The 20,884-nt window shown below is 39.6% G+C and overlaps 1 protein-coding gene across 1 annotated transcript in view; it reads right to left on the bottom strand.

Annotated features, from left to right (window-relative positions):
- The window catches only part of LOC111073394 (nuclear hormone receptor FTZ-F1), a 45,332-nt gene extending 24,514 nt beyond the window's left edge, over positions 1 to 20,818 (bottom strand). The window contains exons 1-2 of the mRNA XM_041592657.1: positions 19,332 to 20,818; positions 16,883 to 18,236 (exon numbers count right to left, since the gene is read on the bottom strand). Of these exons, the coding sequence (XP_041448591.1) occupies positions 16,883 to 18,083 (1,201 nt within the window). The 5' untranslated portion in view covers positions 18,084 to 18,236; positions 19,332 to 20,818. The remainder of the gene's footprint in view (positions 1 to 16,882; positions 18,237 to 19,331) is intronic.
- Between the last annotated feature and the right edge of the window lie 66 nt (positions 20,819 to 20,884).

Here is a 20,884-nt window from a genome sequence, read left to right as displayed (position 1 = left end):
AAACATTGATTGCCCTTGGTTAAGCCACGACTTGACTATCTTGTGGTGTGTTTCGGGTCGTTGTCCTGTTGAAATATCCAGGCAAGTGGCAATTATCGGCATATCTCCAGATAAATTGTTAATAAGGATGTCCTGTACTTCGCCGTTCATAATGCCTTCTATCTTCACTAGGGGACCTACGCCCGATGCGGTGAAACAGCCCAGACCATAATCGAAGCGCCACCAGTTTAACGGCTCTTCGTGTATTTGGGGTCCAATTGTTTGTTTGGAGGACGTCGTACATATGGTTTACCATCACTCCAAAGACATTAAACTTGGATTGTCGCTCCAAACAACCATGTTCCAAAAGGACCTTTTTGAATATGCCTGTGGCGAATTGAAGGCGCTTTTTACATTTTTAATAGACAGCAATGGTTTTTTTTGGCATGCGTCCATATAACCCGAATTCATTTAGCCGTCTTCTTATGGTCTGAGCTGACACATTCACGCCATAATCTGCCACCATTTGACCTCTGATTTGCGTCGAAGTCAAGAACGGATCGGCTTTACTGATTTTGGCAATCCGTCTATCGTCGTTTAAAGTGGTTTTTCTGGGCTTTTCACGTGGAATATTTTCCAGGTTCCATGTTTCTTATAAAATGCAATGGCATTCTGACTTTGCCACGCAAAAATGTGCTTACAAATTTGTAGAATACTTGTGTTTTTTTCGTAATATTCCCATATTAGCTTTCTTTCTGCCGGATTTGTATTTTTATTTTTAGCCATAGCGGTCAAATTGTTTTGGGAAACGTATTAGTATTCAATATTTTAGTTTAGAAATAGCTAGCACAACTTTCCCGCAAAAAACACAGTTACGATTTTAGCTCAAGGTGGCTTAAGTATATGGCAGAGCGCATCTCCTTTTTGACATTTAGTCAATTTTTGGAACCCCCGAATTCCTACTGTCATTTTTTACTGTGATCAACTGCTTAAATAACAGTGTTGCAAAGTAAAAATTTCAGGCCGAAATAAATATGTTCAAAAAAGTTATTAAGAAAACAGTTTATGGTAGTGGCAGTGGCTTAAGTCTATGAGCACCACTGTATGCCGATATTTTAAATCTTCCGCTTAAACAGCTTTCACTGTACTGTTTCGCAAGGCTTTGTACAAGATCTACTTCTCCACATCCGTAACTGTTTTCTTTGTTATAATTTACTACATCTTTCCTTTGTTTCATTCCATTGCATTTCCATATCTGTGCTCCTTTTCATTTTACACATTCCTACTGAGCCCCCTCCCTGTTCGTCTCCCCCGTATTTCCCGCTCTCTTTCGCACCCCTTTGGGGCACATGCTAATTGCTGACTAATTCTCGTGTGGAATTTGAATTGCATTCAAAATAAACAGAAAATCGTCGTAAAAATACAATTTTAATTCTCCTTTTTTCGCATCTTTCAATGCAGTTCTCGTCTTTGTTGTTGATTTTGCTCGATTTTTATGGTGCCGATTGGGTTCTTCTTCTCCTTCCCCTGCTTCTTATTTGTGCAAAATACGAAACAGAAACATGCACAGACATGCACAAATACATACAGATAAACAGAGACTGCAATTCATTTAAAACGTCGCACGCGCTCTGCTCTTCACCGGCAGCAGCGCAACAGCAACAGCAGCAGCAGAGAGCTTCGCAGTCGGCTGCTCTGCCACACTGCCCCTCTTCACTCTACCTCTGCCCCGTCGCACTCGTTGCAGTTGACGAAGCTCGAAAGTAGGTCACGAGGCCACAAAAACAATTGCAGCCGAGCAAAGTGTGGGCCAGGGAGATGGGGGCCTGGGGGTTGGCGTCGGGTGTTTTCTGCTTAAAATGCAATGCGCGTTTCGAGCAGCGCGTGGGAGAGAGAAGCACAGAGAGAGCGTGCGAAGGAGAGCGTGTATGTGAGAGGGATCCTTAAAGCCCCCGCTGATGCGTAGAAACAAATGAGATGCATTTTCGCTCGTTGCAGAACTGTGGCTGTGAGGAGGGAATAGAGTAAAAGGACAACAAGAGAAGAAGAGGGAACACAGAAAGGTGCAAAGAAAAAAATTGGGGTCGGGGGTGGTGGAATGAATGGATACTAGGACCTTCTATCTGGAATTTGGGTCAAATTAAAAGCACTGTTACACTTGGCATTTTTTGTGCTCTTTATAATAAGTATTTTTGTGGAATCTAAAAAAATATATTTCCCTTATGTACCTGTGCTATGATTTTTAATGTTTCCTCTATTTTTAGGCATTTCCAACCTAATTGCTTATATTCGAAAGCTACATATCATATGGGCAAAAGGTCCACCAGGCCAAACATCATGAAAAGTCAATAAAAACCGATTTCCATATAATTTTTTCCGGATACTATTTTCAAAATGTATTGGAACTTTATTGACATATAATTTCATTACCCTTAAAGCACAAACCTATTAAAAGAAGCAAAAGTTCACTTTTTGGTATTTTTATAGACATGTTTTACTATTTAATATTATCTCCTAGGAAAAAGATGATTCTTGATAAAAGTTTATCTTTAAAGTCTTTCTAACATATTGAACTACCTAAAAAAATTATCAGAACATTTGGCTAACAGTATATTTTTAGGCTTTTATTATTGCGGAATTTGGTAGCGTCATGCCAGTAACGTCCCTCATATGCCTCCGCGTACTTATAGCAAAAAAAAAAAACAGAGACGTTTTTTACATTAAATAAATAATTAATAACAATAACTTGCGAATTGGGTAGGTCTATCTGTAAACAACTTTTTAGTGCATGGATTCTCAAACTTAAAAACTAAAATAGCAACCTACGTAGCCATCTTTTATTTTTTAATTGAATATTTTTTCCTGTGCATTGTCTGTCTGAACATTCTTTGAAATGTTCGAAAATATATATATTTTTTTGTAATGTTAGTAAATGGCAAATATATAAATAATATAAATATGTTTAATGTTAAGTGTTTGACAACAGCGAAAAGGAAAATCTGCCCAATTAGGCAGACATGCGTTGGGGTTTTTCTCTGGTTCTGTGGGTATTGTTGTTGAATGTGGACTGCAGCCACCTTGAGGCACAAACAGCAATAATTAAGAGATCCACACACAGTTTTGACCATTTTCAATTCACATTTGAATGGCTTTTTTTCTGCTGCGGTTTTCATAAATTTTGTTGTTGATTCTCTGCGGTTTTTGGGGTTTTTGGCACATAAAGATCTCCGAGATACAGAGTCCGGTGCTTAAGCAGCCGAAAGTAGATTTATGAATCGGAAAAATGCAAATATATACATACATACATATGTATATCTTAACGGAGAGAGGAGATGTGTGTTTTAAAATTTCCAACTTTTTGGCATTCCAAAATAATCTTGTAAGTCCCTTTTATGTCCCAAAACCAAACAACAAACAATAAATATTTACTCAAAATATCAAAAGGGGACCACTAAAGCCGAAAAGCCAAGCTATTAAAATGCCAAAACTATTTATAAGTAATTTTGCGCAGTTTCCTGGGCCATTTTCGAAAAAGAACAGGGAGGAGAAGACAAGAAACAGACCACAGAAAAGCCAAAGAAAAATCCAAAAGAGAAACAAAAAATAAAAGTAAAACCAAATCTGTATAAAAGTGATATAAAAAATTGGCTACGTCTGGCTGCTGTCACAGACACGACGACTGCGACGTTGGCGTTTCTGCCGCCCGCCGCCTGCCTCGTTGTTAGATATGGTGACCCACTGACCCACTTTTGGAGAAGCTTTTTACACACACATATCTGTACATTTGTATACATATGCATGTATATACGTACATATATACATACATATATAATTTTTTTTTTGATTAAAATTATATAAACAAAGTGGAAATATTCAGCAACGCAATCGACACAGAAACAAAAAATAATAAAGAAACAGAAATAATGAAAATGAAAACGAACAGGAGAAGAGTATAATGTGCACGAGTGTGCGTAAGAGAGAGTGAGAGAGCCACTCGTAAATAGGGAGGGGGATCAGCAGACGCTACATGGAGCTTTTTTTTTTGTGAAATATACAATACACTAAAAAATAAAAAAAAAACCCGAAACCGCAATGAGAGATTCCCACATACACAAAGAAACGAACGCTTCACGCACACACAGAGCGGCATACGCAATAGCAATTCACGCCCCACACGCACCTACCTACCTACCTCTCTCTCTCTCACCCATTCCATTCCACATTGAACCTAACCCAACAAAAAATGCTGAAAATGCCACAAAAAAAAAAAAAAACAAAAAGCTCACGCACTTTTTGTGTTTATGCTTCACATCCCCATCCATCCCCAAAACCCACTCACACTCACACACTCTCTTTCTTTATCTCTATCTCCATCTCTCTTTAGGCATGTACCGTCTCTCTCTGTCTCACTGATGATAGTTTTTTGGCAGTTTTTTGTTTTTAATGCGGTGCGTGGAAAGGGCAACAACAAACCCAGAAAGAAAATAAAAAGAGTTTCGTAAGTCGAAGCTTTAGATACCCTTGCAGATAAGATCAATCGATTACATGACAGCATATTTACATACATACATATATGTATTTATTAGTCCTATTAGACATATTTTTGATCCAATGTTTCAATCATCTTTCTGCCGATTTTTCATATAATAGATACAGAATAGATGTACAATGTATAGTCGCCAATAGCCGGGTGATCCCGTGACTTCTATAGGGTCAGGAGGCAAAGAGAATTCATACCAATGGCAACAGATGTAATTCTTTGGATTCCAAAAACCCCAACACAATCATTATACTCTTCCGAAGTGTAACCAAGACAATCAACAGTGTGAAGCATTCACGATCGTTTGCGCAATTTTCCTTATTCATCGCACGCACTTTCGTTTTTTTTCGGTTTCGGTTTCGTTTCTGTTTCGCTTTGTATTTTGAAATAAATTTTGGTTATATTTTGTTACTGTTGCCTTCGTTGCTTCTGACTACGTTTTTCCAATCAATTTCATCAATTTACGTTCAATTTTGTCGCTTCGATTCGTCATACGTTCGTTTTTCGTCAGTTTTGTTTTTGCTTTTTGTGAGGGAAAGTCCCATTGTACTCGCATCGATGCGCCATATGGTTGCATTTTTGGTATTGCTTTGGAGTGAATACCGAATGGCTAATGGGGTTGGGGGGGTATGTATTCGTTGTGTTTATGGTTGAGTGTGTGACCCATTTCGGAGGGGTTTATTTCGATGGTTTTATCAACCACTTGAATGGTTTTCATTTTGTGGCTTAAGTTGGGTAGGATTCGATTCTTCGATGAGTTTTTGTGGGAGCTATTTCTATAGTTTCACTGTTCAAAATGTCCTGTAATCTAACAGCTGTTGAATCGTTGAAATTCGTTCTGAACTGCTTCATCTAAACCCATTCTCCTTATGCTCTCATTCACATCCCAACTTATTGGCATTTTCTTGTTTCAGATTTGTTTCTGCATATCTAGCCCCTACTCTACGCTTCCTCCAATTTCATCGTTTCATTTTTCCCTGTACTTGGTATGGTATCAATGCGATTGTATCCCTTCTAGAACAATTTGATTGGCACATTCTGCGGCAATTCCTTCCTTCATTGCATCCGTTATCTCTTTAACAACACGTTTTCTGATGTTGTCGATGCATCTTATATACCCCATCCCTGGTTTCTGATTTCTGTTTTCTGCTTTCCGTTTTCCTCCACTTTGGTCCTTTTCCGCTCTTGGACCATTCTCCACATCCAGTCCACCCAACACTCACACGCAGCTGTTTGCTACAGCAGCAGCAACAACTGAACCATGTACTAGATATGTACATATATGTATAATACTTCTACACTTGCACAAAGAGAGAGAACATGTACATATGTATATACATATGTATATAGAAAGAGAGAATGATATGGATAGAGAGCGCACTCGGCTTGTGCTTGGCTTGGGTGAACCGACCCCACTGAACGACTCTTGGTTTGGTAATCAAATCTAGGTGACCCAAATTGCATTGACCCAGTTTACAAAGCAGGGCGGGCGGTAGCACAATTGTGGCCCACACACAACCAAAAGAAGCAAGTGCACCACATGTGTCCTTTGAGATCAAATGTTGATGCAACATTACAAACTACAAAAAAAAACACACACTCAAAGACAAACAGAAAACAGCAAATAAAGCAGCATAAAAGCCCAGTTGTAGCCATAAAAAGGTCTCTCTTAAAGGTTTTAATCAACTTTAACTTAAGGCAAGTCATAAAACCAACAACAATTGAAATATCTTTATATTTTTTACATTTTTATTTGTACACTGCAATTGTTATTCAAGTGAAGGACAAATACATACACACAATGTGTATGCAGGTTGGCAATGGAGAGGAATGACGGTGGCTAGAGCAATGATGAGGATGGGGATGAGGATGATGATGATGACAAAATGGCAATGACGATGTCAACCACTTTGGGGTTAAAGTTAAACGATGTCAACACTAATTAATTTCTTGCCAAGTGAAGGGTTTTTACTCAACAGAAACTGTTAGACGGGCTCAGGGATAAGCCAAAGAATTTTAATCACGCTTTGAAGTTGGATTTTGGCAGAAGATCTCCTCAGGTATGCACCATTAATTAAGAGCTACAACAAAAGAGAATGCATTCCTTATAAGGAAAAAACCGTGTGGAAAACCGACGCCATATTTATAATATGATAACAAAATTATAATCATTCCCAAAGTACAAACATATGTTGGAAACGTAGCTACCATTATTATTCTTTACACTCGTAGACTCAGATCATTTTCAGTTTTACCCTCGCGAATTTATGCACTTCCTAAAAACCAACCAACAATTCCGTATTTCAATAATCCAATCCAAGCAATTTAAGTGCCAAAACAGCCAAAAGTGGAATACAAATTTACAAAATACAAAAACGAAATAAAAATTGATTTCAAAAATGAACGCACTAACGAATTTACGCAATTTTTTGAGTATGTGTGTGCAATGTCTGTACAGTAGACACACAGATAGACAGACAGACAGACAGACAGACAGACAGAAGGCGTATTATGTAAGTGCACGTGAAAAGCTAAAGCCACATATTACATACTCTAATAAAACATACATACATGCATACATATGTGTGTACCTTATAGTAGAAGAGAATGTAATCCCCCATGGGTTAAGCGAAAGCCCAAATATGTAAATGATATGACAACGATAAAGGTATGATAACATATAACATAACATATATTCTCTAGTTCTTAGGGAGATTATACCTATAATGTTTGGAAAAGTGTTGTTCCATATGTATTTCCATTTCTGTTATGGTTTCCCGCGTCTTGTGTTTGTCTAGCTGCAATTATTACAATGTTATATGGATATGGCTGCCATGATCTAAATTTTCCAACTAATGATTGCGACAAATATGTATGACAGAGATATAGACACAGAGATGGAGAGCTGACTATACAGAGATATGTATTCAAAGTGGATATACAATATGTACGAGTACTATATCCACTTTTTAAATGTTAGCTAAGCAAATCGAAATATCACATATGTTGGTGGGAGGGGGGGCTTCGATCCATCTCGCTCTAACACTCATTTTCGGTCATGTGTGTGACAGAGCGAGACAAAAAATTGGCCAAGTGCAGTAGGCCATGCAAATAGTCAAAGTGGGTCAGCGCTATCAAAAGCTACAATCAACAACAACGATGGCTGCCACAAACACACGCACACACACACGCACTTGCACGAACGAAACTGAAAGCTTTGGTCACACTTCGGCTCTCCAAGTACTTCGTGCCGTCTTCGCTTCGTTTCGTATCAGCAGATAAGACGAAACTGAAAAGAAGCAGCAGCAGCAGGGAAATGGATGGGGAGGTAGGGAAGCAATAGCAAAGGCGGGGAAAAAAGCAAAAACAAATCAGCGCAACAAGAAACACCTTAAATTGTAATCAAATTATAAAAATAAATAAATATACGTACATAAATGTATTTACATATAAAAAAAAAACACCCCAGACCACCTCCACCCTGCCACCACTAAAAATACGAGTATTTCTTGCTTATTTAAATATTGTATGACAACAGAAAAATAAACATGGTTACATCACACCACACACACACACACACAGATAGAAAGAGATAGGCATGACTCGGGGTGTAAATATTATTTTGTTATTTGCTTTAAAAATTTGTATAAAAATTTTGATATTTATTTAAAGGTCTTTTATATTACGAAATCTAGATTTCAACGTGGATGAATATTTTTAAAATAAATTTACGGCCTTGTGTGTGAAATCACGTGACTTGTGGAAATATTTTGGAAAATCTTTTGAGAAACAAATAGAAGATAGGAAACCAAAAAAAGAAAATTGGTGAGAAAAAAAGTTGCTGTGGAGTGGACACAATTTTTAGTAGCAATCAGCATTTATGGCATGGTCAGTTTCCATACACATGTGAAACATCTACATGTATTTTTGTATAGCTGGAATTCCTAGAGGGTTGGGGTTGTCAATCCTATTTTGTCTAGTACAGAAAAACTAGGGAGAGCTTATTTTTTATTTATTCCTTTTTCTGAGAATATGGTTTATCTAAGAAATATGAAATTATACGTGCGGCGTATCCTTGGGCGGGGGGTTCTGGCGTTGCGCTGTCTCTGCAACGGTGGGGGGGGGGGGCCGACGGAGGCTTCATTTGTCTATGTGGTGGGGTGTTTTTTTTTTGGATGGTTCCCAGCGGGGTAAATATTTTCTTCACTTTTAATGAGCAAAGTTCCAGAACAAGAAAGATCTCCAAATTTCATTAAATGCAGCAAATCTAGACAAATCGCGCTAAACATAATTGGAATGTCAGAAATACAATTTCGTATGGCGGAAGTTTGCCAAGTTTGCGTGCTTATCGCAGCATGTGAATATTCAATGTCCCTCCCTCACTTTATCAAGCAGGCAAACCATCGAGCTACGTGGCTACATTTTTGCACAATTATTGTATTCTATACTTGCTGGAATTGTATAGCTTTTCAAGGGGTCAACTGTACCTACATAGGTTGTGTAATATTTAATGCATTCTTATATCATAGATATTTTATTTTTACAAATTTGGCACTCTTCATTGCCATCTAATTTGAATGATTGATGGATGACACAGAAGTTCCCGATGTGAGCAGCGGTAGGAGTCTTATAATTCTATTATACCCCAAGAGTAGGCAGTGCCTACATCCTGAAAACATCCTACCCGCTGGCCCGTGTGTTGAAGAGTCAATCGAAACCACTTTGCTGGTGTGCCCGAAAATTCACTTGTTAACTTTGAGTGACTTCCAGACCCAGAGCCCACACATACGACAGACCACCCAGCTCTTGGCTCTTGACTCTTAGGTAATATGCATCTTCAGCCTGCCCCTCACACCACCTCTTGACAAAAGCAATTTGAGCATTTGAAAGCATTTTAAATTTACAACTCAAAAAATCATAAATAAACATAATTGCTTCATAAATAAGTACCCGCACCCATCCTCCCTCCCTCTCTCTCTCTCTCGCTCTGCCTTAAGGTACTGCCTGAGGGAGTACAAATAATCGCAAAAAGGTAAAAATAAAAACAAAAAACAGTCAAGACCTGCCGCAACAATTTCTCAAAGCAAATAAAAGCAAGGGAGCTGAAACAAACAAAAGTACATAAATAAAAAAAATGCAAATAAAAAACAAAACAGAAATAAATGAAACACGTGAAAGAGGGCGTGGATAGGGGGGGAATACAACAACAAAATTGCAATGGACAGCACTTTTTTGTGAATTAAGTAATAAAAAAACAAGAAAAAAAGGTGCCGAAGATTTAGTACCCTTGCGATCTGTACTTCTTAAGGAAGCATTTTCAGAACAAAAAAATAGATGTATATATTTCCTTTGTAGGATGGACTGTATAGCTGTTCAGTTTGAAATCAAAGAAGAACATAGACTTTTAATCTCATTTATCCGATCTTTGTTTTTCCGATCTAGTTACATATGTACATACATATGTACATTTACATACGGAAAAACGAAACTTTATTAACTGAATGACTAGCTGCCTTTGAAATATATGTATGTATATTTGTATGTGCATATGTACATATGTATGTATGCTCAATTGTCTGATTAATTTCGTAATACCCGCCCAAAGTGTGGATTAAAATGCAATTGCAATTAAATCTACAGGGAATGGGACATACGCGATAAGGTAAAGGCGATAAGTGTAAGCAACTATCTGTCTCTCTCTCCCCCCACTCTCTTTCTCTCTCTCTCTCTCTCTATCTGTATATCATGCGTTTTCTGTCCACTGTCTGCTGGCGTCGCTGCTGACGTTGACCGACCTCATTTACCTAAACTGCAAGAGTTGTTCTTGTTTCAGTATTTGTTTTTTTCTTTTAATCCATCTCTTTCTGTTTTACATTTGTTGGAGCTTTGATGGCAAAAAGCTCACATGTTGTTGTTGGTGTTTTTTTTTTTGATTTTGCTATAGTTTACATTGCATTGCTCCTCTGCTCTACTCTCAGTCCTATTCTAGAAAGCTTTTCCAGTTTCTCCAACATTTTAGTATCTGTATCTGAATGAGGCATCCTCTGTATGTATGTACATATGTACATTTGGTACGTTTGTATCTTTATCTCCTTTCGCCATCTCTTGCCTACGTTCTGCTGTGTTTGATGATCGTTTAAAGTTGGCTTTTCGTTTTGCAGTTGGCGCCCCTCAACTATGCAAACACTCACACACTCGTACGCAAACAGACACGCATCACAATCACATCAAACACATGCACGCTGCAAAAGCTCGCGGGCCGGCAAAAGCTCTGCCCACTTTGCTAGTGTGTGTGTGTGATTTGTGTGTGTGTATGGGGCTGACAAAACAAATTTTAACTTTTTTTAAGAACAAACTACTTGTGTGTGTAGTTGTGACTGGAAGATTGAAAATGGTTTAGCTTGGGCGACCGCTGAATGCGCTACTTGGGAAATTTATTAGAAGAAACGCTATTTCTTTAAATGCAAAAAATGTAGGCACATTTCATTATTGTTTCGCAATAATTCGAATTTCGGACATATGCTACAAGGTGCTGCGCACGATGCTGCTTCCTGAGGAGGCCAGGCTAATGTAAATACCTTATTAATTAGAACTTGTGCATTGGCTTGTAAATTTCGAATGTAATAATAATATTTACTTTCTGGAAATTTTGGTTCTTTTCAGGTCTAAACTGTAGTTGAGAACGGATGATTGAAAATCACCAAAAAGTATCGATAATTGCTAGATATGAATGTATTTCTATGATTTTACAATAATTTTTTTTCTATCATAGCTATTTTAATTATTTGTTTTCTTAGCCTTCCTTCAAACATTCCCTTCTAAATATTAACATTTGGTTTGATCAATTAAAGCATATCGATTGTTCGGCAAATAAATCAATGAAGGAATTTAGGCCAATTTTTTTAAATCATTCAAATTCGGGTTAGGTATAATTTTAATTTGTTTTCCTCGCTGTATTATGTATTTATTTGATTTTTTTGATACCCAATCAGTGGAAGTGGGGCCCGCACACATGACGTATGCGTAATTCAAAGTGAAACAATAAATATCTCACATTACGTATACGCAGTGATAAGAAATAGATTAGAAAATTGAGAACCCCATGGTAGTACCTACATATGGGGTGTCGTGTCTACTTGTGGCACGCTTTGGATGTTCGTGGTAAATATTACAACGCCATTCCGAGAGAAAGAGAGAAGAGAGGAAGAAAAGAAAACATAGTTAATGGCCCAAACGAAACGAGTTGTGGTTACCAACAATTAAAGAAAAAAAAAATTGAGTGATGAACACACAACGAAACGAATGAAAGAACTAATCCCTATTCAGAATTCAGAATAAAACAATGTATTTGTATTTTTTGCTATTTATTTATAGAAACCAGAGAGGAAGAGAATATACTGGTAAATATTACACACAATAAATTTAATGGATATTACCGGGGCCACGGTATGGCAAAGGGTATTTATTATGAATGTGAAATAGAACACAAATTTCCTTTGAGTTTTAAATTTAATATAATGAACGCATAGTGCTCTTATAATATTAAATAATAAAATAAATATACGGAAAATAGAATCGAGAATAATGCCTGAAGCTGAGAAAGCAACTAGGTCAGGGCGTTCCCTCTCCCCCTATCCCTCCATACACCCGCGACAATGCACCAGGCGAAAGAGAGCGTCGGACGAGATACCGATGAGAAACAGAGATAGCAAGAGCAAATAAGAATAAACTTTTGCTGCAAAAAAACAAACAAAAACAAAACAAACAAATTAAAAATCAATGTGCATTCTCGATGGCTCTCTCTCGCTGCAAAGCTGATTCCCCTCTCTGCTCGATTGCATGTCATCCCACTAGTATATTGCAAAATTAGTGCACAGCAGCGCTGCTGGCGTCGACAGCATTGCAAGCAAAGGGAAAAGTGGCACAGGGTCAACTGGCGACCCATTAGCACACTTTTCCACTAGAAGGGAGGCAGACGGCAGGGGATCGTCAGAGGAGGCAGACAGCGACGGCGCCCCTCCCAGACACTCTCAATGCCATTTTAGCATTCGAGCTAAGGTTAACAACAAATACTACATGAAAAGCAACAACAACAAAATATACAATAAAAAAGGAAAAACAAACAAGCATTTGTAATATGCATTATACATAAAACAAATAATAACTTACTGCTTTAATGGTAAGCAGGTAAGGTATATCAAATAAAATCTAATTTTATATTTAAATAATATTTCTCATTGTTAATTGAAGTAACATATGTATGTATGACTATGTATGTACATATTTATGAATGTGTATATGTATATATATTGAACTAATGTCAATTCTGCAACAATTCTAATATAACAATTAAACATTTTTTAATCGAGTGATAAGCCTTTGAAAACTTTCGACTGGGAATCGCTAACTCTGAATCTATTTCCACAGTTAGCAAATCCAACACCCATCAATCTATCAAACGTCCTTTACTTTCTGAAAATATATAATATAATACATCTAATAGTGCCTGTCCATGAAGTGTTAATTGTTGAGCTTCCAATGAAATTATAGCCAGCGAAAAGCGACAGAAGTTATGGCGATAAGTTTATGCAGTATACAAATAAATGAATCAAACTATACATAAATGTATATATAAATAAATATATTTAGTCCTTTTACGATTAAATTTTTATAATTTTAATTTCAATGAAAAAATATTGAAAGATCAACAATTCTTCGCACCAGAAGACCTTACATTAACAAAACGCTCAAGTGAGTTTCCATTAAAATAGAAACATTGTCTTTCCAAGCCCCCGCTTTAATAAGCCAAATGCTATTCACTTAGTTAAACAATTTGCACACAAAACAAACCCCAATCGACACCCTTTGTAACCCCCTTTTATACCGTCCAATCACCTCCTTTAAGTGCTTTCATTATCATTATTTCATTATCACGAGTATTATTCAGTTGTTTTTTTATTGTTTGTTTCAATTGAATGGTTCTTGAGGGCAGGCGGCAACCAACGCTTGATATTTTATGCACTTTTGTTCAATGTTCCATCCTTGATTGCATTTACAAGATTTCTGATTTCTGATCGCTTGACTAAACCCAATTGTTGTGTCGGTGTATTTGTTAGCGTGGTTCCATTACAGCATTTGCGGTTTACCAACCTTTCCCGCACAGGCAACCGATCCGTGAGAAAGAATTAGAATTCGAAATAAAGCGAGTGTGAATGACCAATGTGGAGGATAGAATGTGAGGGATTTCTACGCTTGCTTGGGTTAATTGTTGGCTAATTGATTAACCAAGGAATACCAAGTACCAAGTGTTTTTTGAAAAAGAATTCAACAATAGACCCACGAAGCCAGGCCCAAAGAATCGGATTCTGAATCACCAAAGACACCCTTCAATATATATCTACAATCAGTCTATGCTTTCCACTCTCTCTACTCGTAAGTTTGTCTTGTAAAATATTTATTTAATCCAATTTATATCCTTGCTGAGAATCGTTTTTCTTTCTCTTATTTTTGACCTTTTATGAGCTTAAAGAACCGTTCATAAGCATTCGCCATCTGGGTCAGGTCAAGCCATACTTCATGCAACCTAACCTTCTTTAAAATATTTACATATGTATGTATATGTAAGCCTGCCCCAATGTCGCGTCCCAATCCTTTTTCAAAGTCGAAGCCCCAAGTTCCAAGGCCAGAACGAGAATCAGACAACATGGCAGACGTGATTTGCATATAGAATGACCTTGAACAGGTAGCACAACAACAAAGGACACACCCTCACACACGCGCACAATGCGGGTGGGGTGGCAAGGTCCTTTGGGCAGACTCTGGGTCTGGCCGACTACGACAGCGACAGCCTTCGCATTAATTTCGCGACCTTGTAGTGCATTCGACGATAGAACCAGTATATGGATTACATACAACATACTCGTACGTACATATGTACATATTTATGTATGTATGTATGTGTATTCTATATGCATTGCCAATGTCATGCCCCAATTTGCTGCATTTTGCTATTTTATTTTTGCCATGCAACAAGCTGCTGCTGCTGCTGCTGCTGCCGTCGCCGTCGCTGGCTCTGACTTTGACCCATTTAAATCCTTTGGGGCGCTAGGCATAGACGCAAGGCAGCGTCAGCCAACGCCAACGGCAACGCAAGCAGCGACGCTGCAATCTATGTCAATGTCAGCCGGCAAATGGCGGGCGGCGGCGGCGGCAACGGCAAAGGCGACTGCGAAATAAAACCAACTGAGGCAGAACAGCAGCAGAGGAGCACCGGCAGAGCTAGACCGGAGAGTGTGTAAAAGAGAGAGGGATAGAGAGAGACAGAGAGCTAGCGTCGTCGCTGGCTCTGCTATGGCACTGCCGCTGCGCTGATGCACACAATGACCTTCAAATTTCTATGCAATTTCGCTTTTTGTTTTTTCTCCTTGGGCCCAATCTCCAATATTAGAAAACGCAATGCAACGCGACGCAACCCGAGCGAACGAGTGCTGAGTGCTGTGTGCTGCAACAACAAATTCTCGCCTGAGCTTGACCCAAATTCTAATGCCTCAAAATGACCTTGCTCCATTTTCCCTCTCCCTCTCTCTCTGTCTCTGTCTCTGAGGATGAAAAAGTGTAAAATTAAAGCTGCACTTTTGCGGGTTTTATTTTGTTTTTGATTGAAGGTTGCCAAGGAGGAGCGCTTGGGGCAGACGCAGGGGGCAGGTTGGCTATTCTGACATTGCTGAATGTCAATAAAACTGACTCAGCGCTACCCAAACAACTGAAACTTACAGATTCATTTACATATAAAAAGATACATGATGCAGTACACACTTATGGACATATGTATGTACATGTGTACATACTACATATCGTTTGGCAGGCCTCCGTCTGTCTATCTGGTCTGCCTCATTTGATTGCCGAACACGCATTGACATCACGATTTTGAGGCGAATATTTGTGCATTTGCATTCTGCATATACCCTACAAGTGCGTGAGGGTATACTGCCATTTCCAATATGGCACCATGTGACATTCATACAACAATATGTTAAAATATATTGTGTGTTCATTTAGCAAGTTAGCAAGTCCTCTACTCTTTTTTACTTTTTTTATTTTTCCACCGATTCATCGTATCTGACGTAATGGGACAATTTATTAGGTTAATACAAGTCAAAAAGAATATGTATCCAACATGTTTTTTAGATGATTAAATATGTAAGACAGATGTCGCCGAAGAACTTTTATCATGATAAAGTAGATAATAATAGTTATTAATAATTAACTTTTGCTGACAAGTTTTCACATCAAAGTACAAGATTTACAGATGTACACATGTGGATAAAAATAAATTTAATGTGCGAGTATGCGACAGGAATATGGCAATACATATATATATATATATATGTACAAACATACATATGTACTAGTACATACTGGTAAAGGGTATTTAAATTTCGATTTCACCGACAATCGGTAACTCAGAAAGTAGGTTAGTTGTGTTTTGTTTTGTTTTTTAGACATTTCCAATGGATTTTTATGGCTGCATCCTACGGCATGGAGATATACGACTTTGTACATATGTACATACATATACACGAGGCAAGATCTGTGGCGGGTCGGAGGTAGCCGCCGACCAGGGGGGTCGGTAGGCGGTGTGCACTCTGTGCATATGCTTAATCTTAGCATTGCACTTGGCACACAAAAAGATTCGAGACTCGAGACGAGCGACTGGAATCGGGGGGAGGAGGGAGGAGGAGCTATTGGAGGGTACTGTAATGAAAAGTTTGCGAAGACTATCAAGGTTATGCTGGATTTACATGGCATACCAAGCAATTGCCTATAGACTCTGCAGTAAAGTGATAACGTCTTGGGTATCAATTGAGTTGAATTATGCATTTAAATAATAGGGATATCCGATCATATATAGACTTTTAGTATCGGGAATTCAAGCGTCGTGATACACCCCAAACACCTTCTAGTCCTTACGTTTTGAAAATTGACTGTGAAAGAAAATCTCATCTCAAGAAAATATCTCGTCTGGCATCTTGGTTCCCAGAGTCTCCTCGAACAGATGCCATAAAGTTAAGAGTTGCAAAAAAATCGTCATGTTGTACTTTAATTTTATAATTTATGATTTTTAATTGCTTTAGATTGTTATTTTTCACTTTATTCAATTGAACTTTCACTCATATGCATTTTCCGTTATTTATCCTTTGGTTTAATTTGTATTTATCCTTTTTCCTGAAGTCTGAAATTGTAATTACATCTGCAGACCCTTCGCAGAGCAACAGAATATTGCCAAACCACTTTTAATTGGGGAGGATCAAAGGGAATATCGTATGTACTATACATAGCATACAAGTATAGATCTCGACTTACCTCCGTGATCGTCGATTTCCAGCCCGAACTCATCCTCCGAAACAGACTCATCATCGGAGCTGAGATTGGATCCACTGTGATTGCCACTTTGTTGCATGTGATGCTGCTGCTGCTGCTGTTGCTGATTCGTTGTACTGCTGGTAGACCTGTGGTTCACGTTCCCATTCTCATTAGGATTGGGTGATTGGGTGGCTTTGGGTGCAACACAGGAGCTGGCAGCCAATTCCTCGATGCTGTGCAACGAGCTTCTTGTCTGATTGGCAGTGATTGTTGTTCTTGTTGTCGTTGCTACACCCGATCCGGATACCGAGCTCGTACCCGAACCCGATCCTGAACCAATTCCCACTCCTGCTGTGGTTGTGGTGGTGCTTATATGGCTATCATCCTTGGAAGCGCCTTGCACATCAAAATCCAAGAGCTGAGCGGTGCTCGAGGACAGGAAATTGGTGGTGGAAACGGATGCCGAGTTGGTGGCACTCGCTGCCAGGGGTTTCAGCTGATGGTACTCTATGATCGAGCTGCTGGATAGTGTGGATTTCTGCAGCAGTGCTGGATCGATGCATTCATTGGTTGAGGCTTGAGAATTTCGATGGGAGAACAGGATGTTGGAAAAAGAGGGAACCGTCACCGATTCGATGATGACTGATCCACCGCCTCTCTGCAGCGATTGGGGAGCTGCCGCACCTGTGTGGATGGTTCCGTTTTTAGCCTCCAAATTGTTATTGTTGTTGATGTTGATGTTGTGTTGGGTGGTTGTTGTGGTTGTTGGAGTGGTGGTGCCCATTAGGGTCATGTTACTATTGCTATGAGGATTGGGACTGGCCACAAAGAAGCGTTCGCAGAGGCCACTCAGAGAGATGCCACCATCCAATTGGCTGCCATCAAAGTTATCTGTGGCAATTGCTGCTGCTGCTGCCTCTGCTCCTTCAGATGCTGCAGTTACACCATTGCTGCTGCTGCTGGCAGTACTATCCTTCTGCTGCAGCTGCAGCTGAGAGTAGCTGAGGAACGGCAGCATGGGACTACTTCCCGCCGCCAGCATCTGATCCTTGTGATGGTGGGACATAAGATGTTGCTGCTGCTGATGCTGCAGGTGATGATGATGGTTGTTGCTGGTTGAGGCCTCTGTGACTGCTGCTGTCGCATAATTGCTGCTGCTGCTGGTGCTCTCCGCCAGCAAAGGTACATTGAAGGTGTCCATCTTGTACGGGATATTCTTTCGTTATATATAGTAGGTATATTTTTTACTTTAATTTTGTACGTTTCGTTGTGATGTGTATTGTTGTTGGATTAGTGATTGATGGCAGGTAACGATAGTAGAATTATCTGTATAATTTCTTACGCTTAAAAGAACCTGCAAAAAAAGGAAACAATATTTAAAAAACATGGAAGCAAATGAGGAAATGCCCAAGGCAACACAAGGTCAAGTTGAAGGTCAACCACAACCACCCTGTGCAATGTGCATGTATGTATTTAGGTCAAGGACAAACCTAACTGTATTCAAAAGCATGTCAAGGTCAACTCTTTACAGGTAACCAAAAGCTTTTAGAGCTTTTCCTTCTAAGCTTTCGTCCAGATTTTTCCCTCTATTATTCCATCTTATGATGAATGACTTTTTTCAATAGAAACTATTATTTAATTTACAGAAAATCATAGTAATGCCAACATAAAATAAAAATAAAAATACATTTGATCCATAAACGAGGAAACGCGTTTACGTGGCAGCCCTCAGTCTACGTGTGTATGTTAGCCTTCCTTTTTCCTAGTTCCTAGACCATTAATTATTTATTAAGCTATGACAAAGTCAGAGGAGGACATTTCAAATTAAGAATTTAATCAATATATATTTTTACCGAATCTAGTATCCAATAACCGGGACCCTCTTCACCCCACAGTTGTATGTACATACATAATTAGTCTCTTGATGATATTTCTTATAGCACTTAGGGAGGAGGGTTACTGACAAAAGGGAGATCCCTTCCATGGAGAACTGAGGGTTAGTCCAACCCCAGAAATCATGTGCTGGTTTTCTTGACATGTTGGAAGGGAGGGACCCTATTCTACCGACCGTTCACTTAGTTAAGATCCATTTAACTTTACTTATTACTTTCGTGCCTGGTTCTTCTCCCCCTTTGGAAACACTTTTCCACTTCATAAAACCGAAAAACTGGTAATCCCCCACTCTGACAGCACTTGAATATGTAAAATATGTATGTACATACATACATATGTAACTTTAATTAACTTTACCCAACTTTCGAGTTATTTCTTATTCGTTTTGTTGGGTTTCGTTTTCAGATCCCCCTTAACCAATCCCATTCAACCCCTGTGCGGGTTCGCCCAACTAGACAAAAGACCTGACAGATGGACAGCTTTAGGGATAGGGGGGATGGATGGATAGAAGTGGAGCTATGGAGGAAGCTAGTGGGGAACAGGGACTTGGACTTACCTTTCATGCAGCTGACGTTGACGTTGACGCTGACTGCGACACGTTCTCGTTCTTTCGTTGTGGCTTCTGCGCATGCGCCCGGTTTCCAGCTATGATTCCAAGACGATCGCAGAGAAGTGAAGAAGAAGAAGCAGCGCTGGAAGCTGCCGCCTCTTTGTTGTCTGGTTGGGTCTCGCTCTCTCGCCCGCTCTCCTTCGCTCTCTTTTGGGCATACAAAAACCAGTTGGAACCGAAAGCAAAAGTTCTATTATTATGTCTTGGACTTTTGTTGGTTTTCTTTTCGCTTTTGCTTCTCTCTCCCTCTGTGTCTCTCTATTTTGCTGTCGGCCTCTCCGCTTCACATGGGAATTCGTGGAGAAGGCGAATTTATAATTCGCAAAACAAAGCTTGCGTGTGATTCATAATGCTGTCTCCCTTTCGGCGGATCGATCTCTCGCTCACTCACTCCCTCTCCGCTCTGTATATCTCTTCCTCTCTCGCTCTGGTTCTGCCACGGCCTGCAGCAACAGTTTCCGCAGCTGCTGCTGCTGTTGCTGCGACGACGACACGGAGGGGCAACGACGAAAGCTTTTTTAGCATATTTTTTGCGCCCCCCTCACACAGACACCAGGCCCAGACGCGGACACGCACACACACACAGCCAGCGACGCCGAACGCATTTGCGATTTTATTTTTTTTGTGTTGTTCTCACTATTCGTTCTTTTTTTTTTTGTGCGCTACTACGCCAATTCTCGCGATTCTCCTGCTATTCGCTGGCTTGTTTCGCCTATTTCCTCTTTGGCCTGGTCGTTCTCACATCGAATTTTGGTTTCTGGGAGGAACACACACGGCAGAGGAGAATGAAATTATTGCAATGGGATGGGAAATGGGAAACTCTTCTTGCACAATCGTCGCACGCGCGCAACAAGCGAAAAGCTCTTCCCACAAGTACAACAACAACAACGGTACGTATAAATTGCAATTCCTATTACACACACAGCACAGTTTTCTGTATGGGTACACACACAGGCACTCACAGATAGAGATATAGTGGGGAACTTGTTGTTGCGTTTACTTTTACGGAGGGGGGGGCGGGGCCGAGTACTGCTGCTCCAATTCTATGACACAACAACAGCGCTATCTATCGCCTTGCCTCATTCTGTGATAATTTCATAAAAATTGCACATTAGCAGGCAGCAGAAACCAGAAACATACACACCGACGAACACACAGTAGCACAACACAGTCCACTCCACTCCACTCCCGTTATGGACACATGGGGAAGGGAATTATTTTATACACAGACTAACGCTTGATTCCTGAGAGTTCTTTTCGCACCGTTTACTTTCACTTGAATCTCTATTTTGCACTCTCCCTCTCGATCGGTGTGTGGTTTTATTTTTCGGGAAAAACTATTCACGGAGCCGCGCACAACGCAAGCAAAAAATTGGGTCTGTAGGCCAACGCAAATGGCAAACGGGAACACAGTAAAGAGTAGCAAAAGTTGTTGGCGTAGGTAGAAGAAGACGGAAAGCCCTCGCATAGTGTGTGTGTGTGTGTGTGTGTGTGCGCAC

The sequence above is a fragment of the Drosophila obscura genome, unplaced genomic scaffold (genome assembly GCF_018151105.1).
Source record: "Drosophila obscura isolate BZ-5 IFL unplaced genomic scaffold, ASM1815110v1 contig_184, whole genome shotgun sequence".
NCBI classification, from domain to species: domain Eukaryota; kingdom Metazoa; phylum Arthropoda; class Insecta; order Diptera; family Drosophilidae; genus Drosophila; species Drosophila obscura.
The sequence above is the reverse complement of the archived record's forward strand: the minus strand, read 5'-3'. Positions and strand labels throughout refer to the sequence as shown.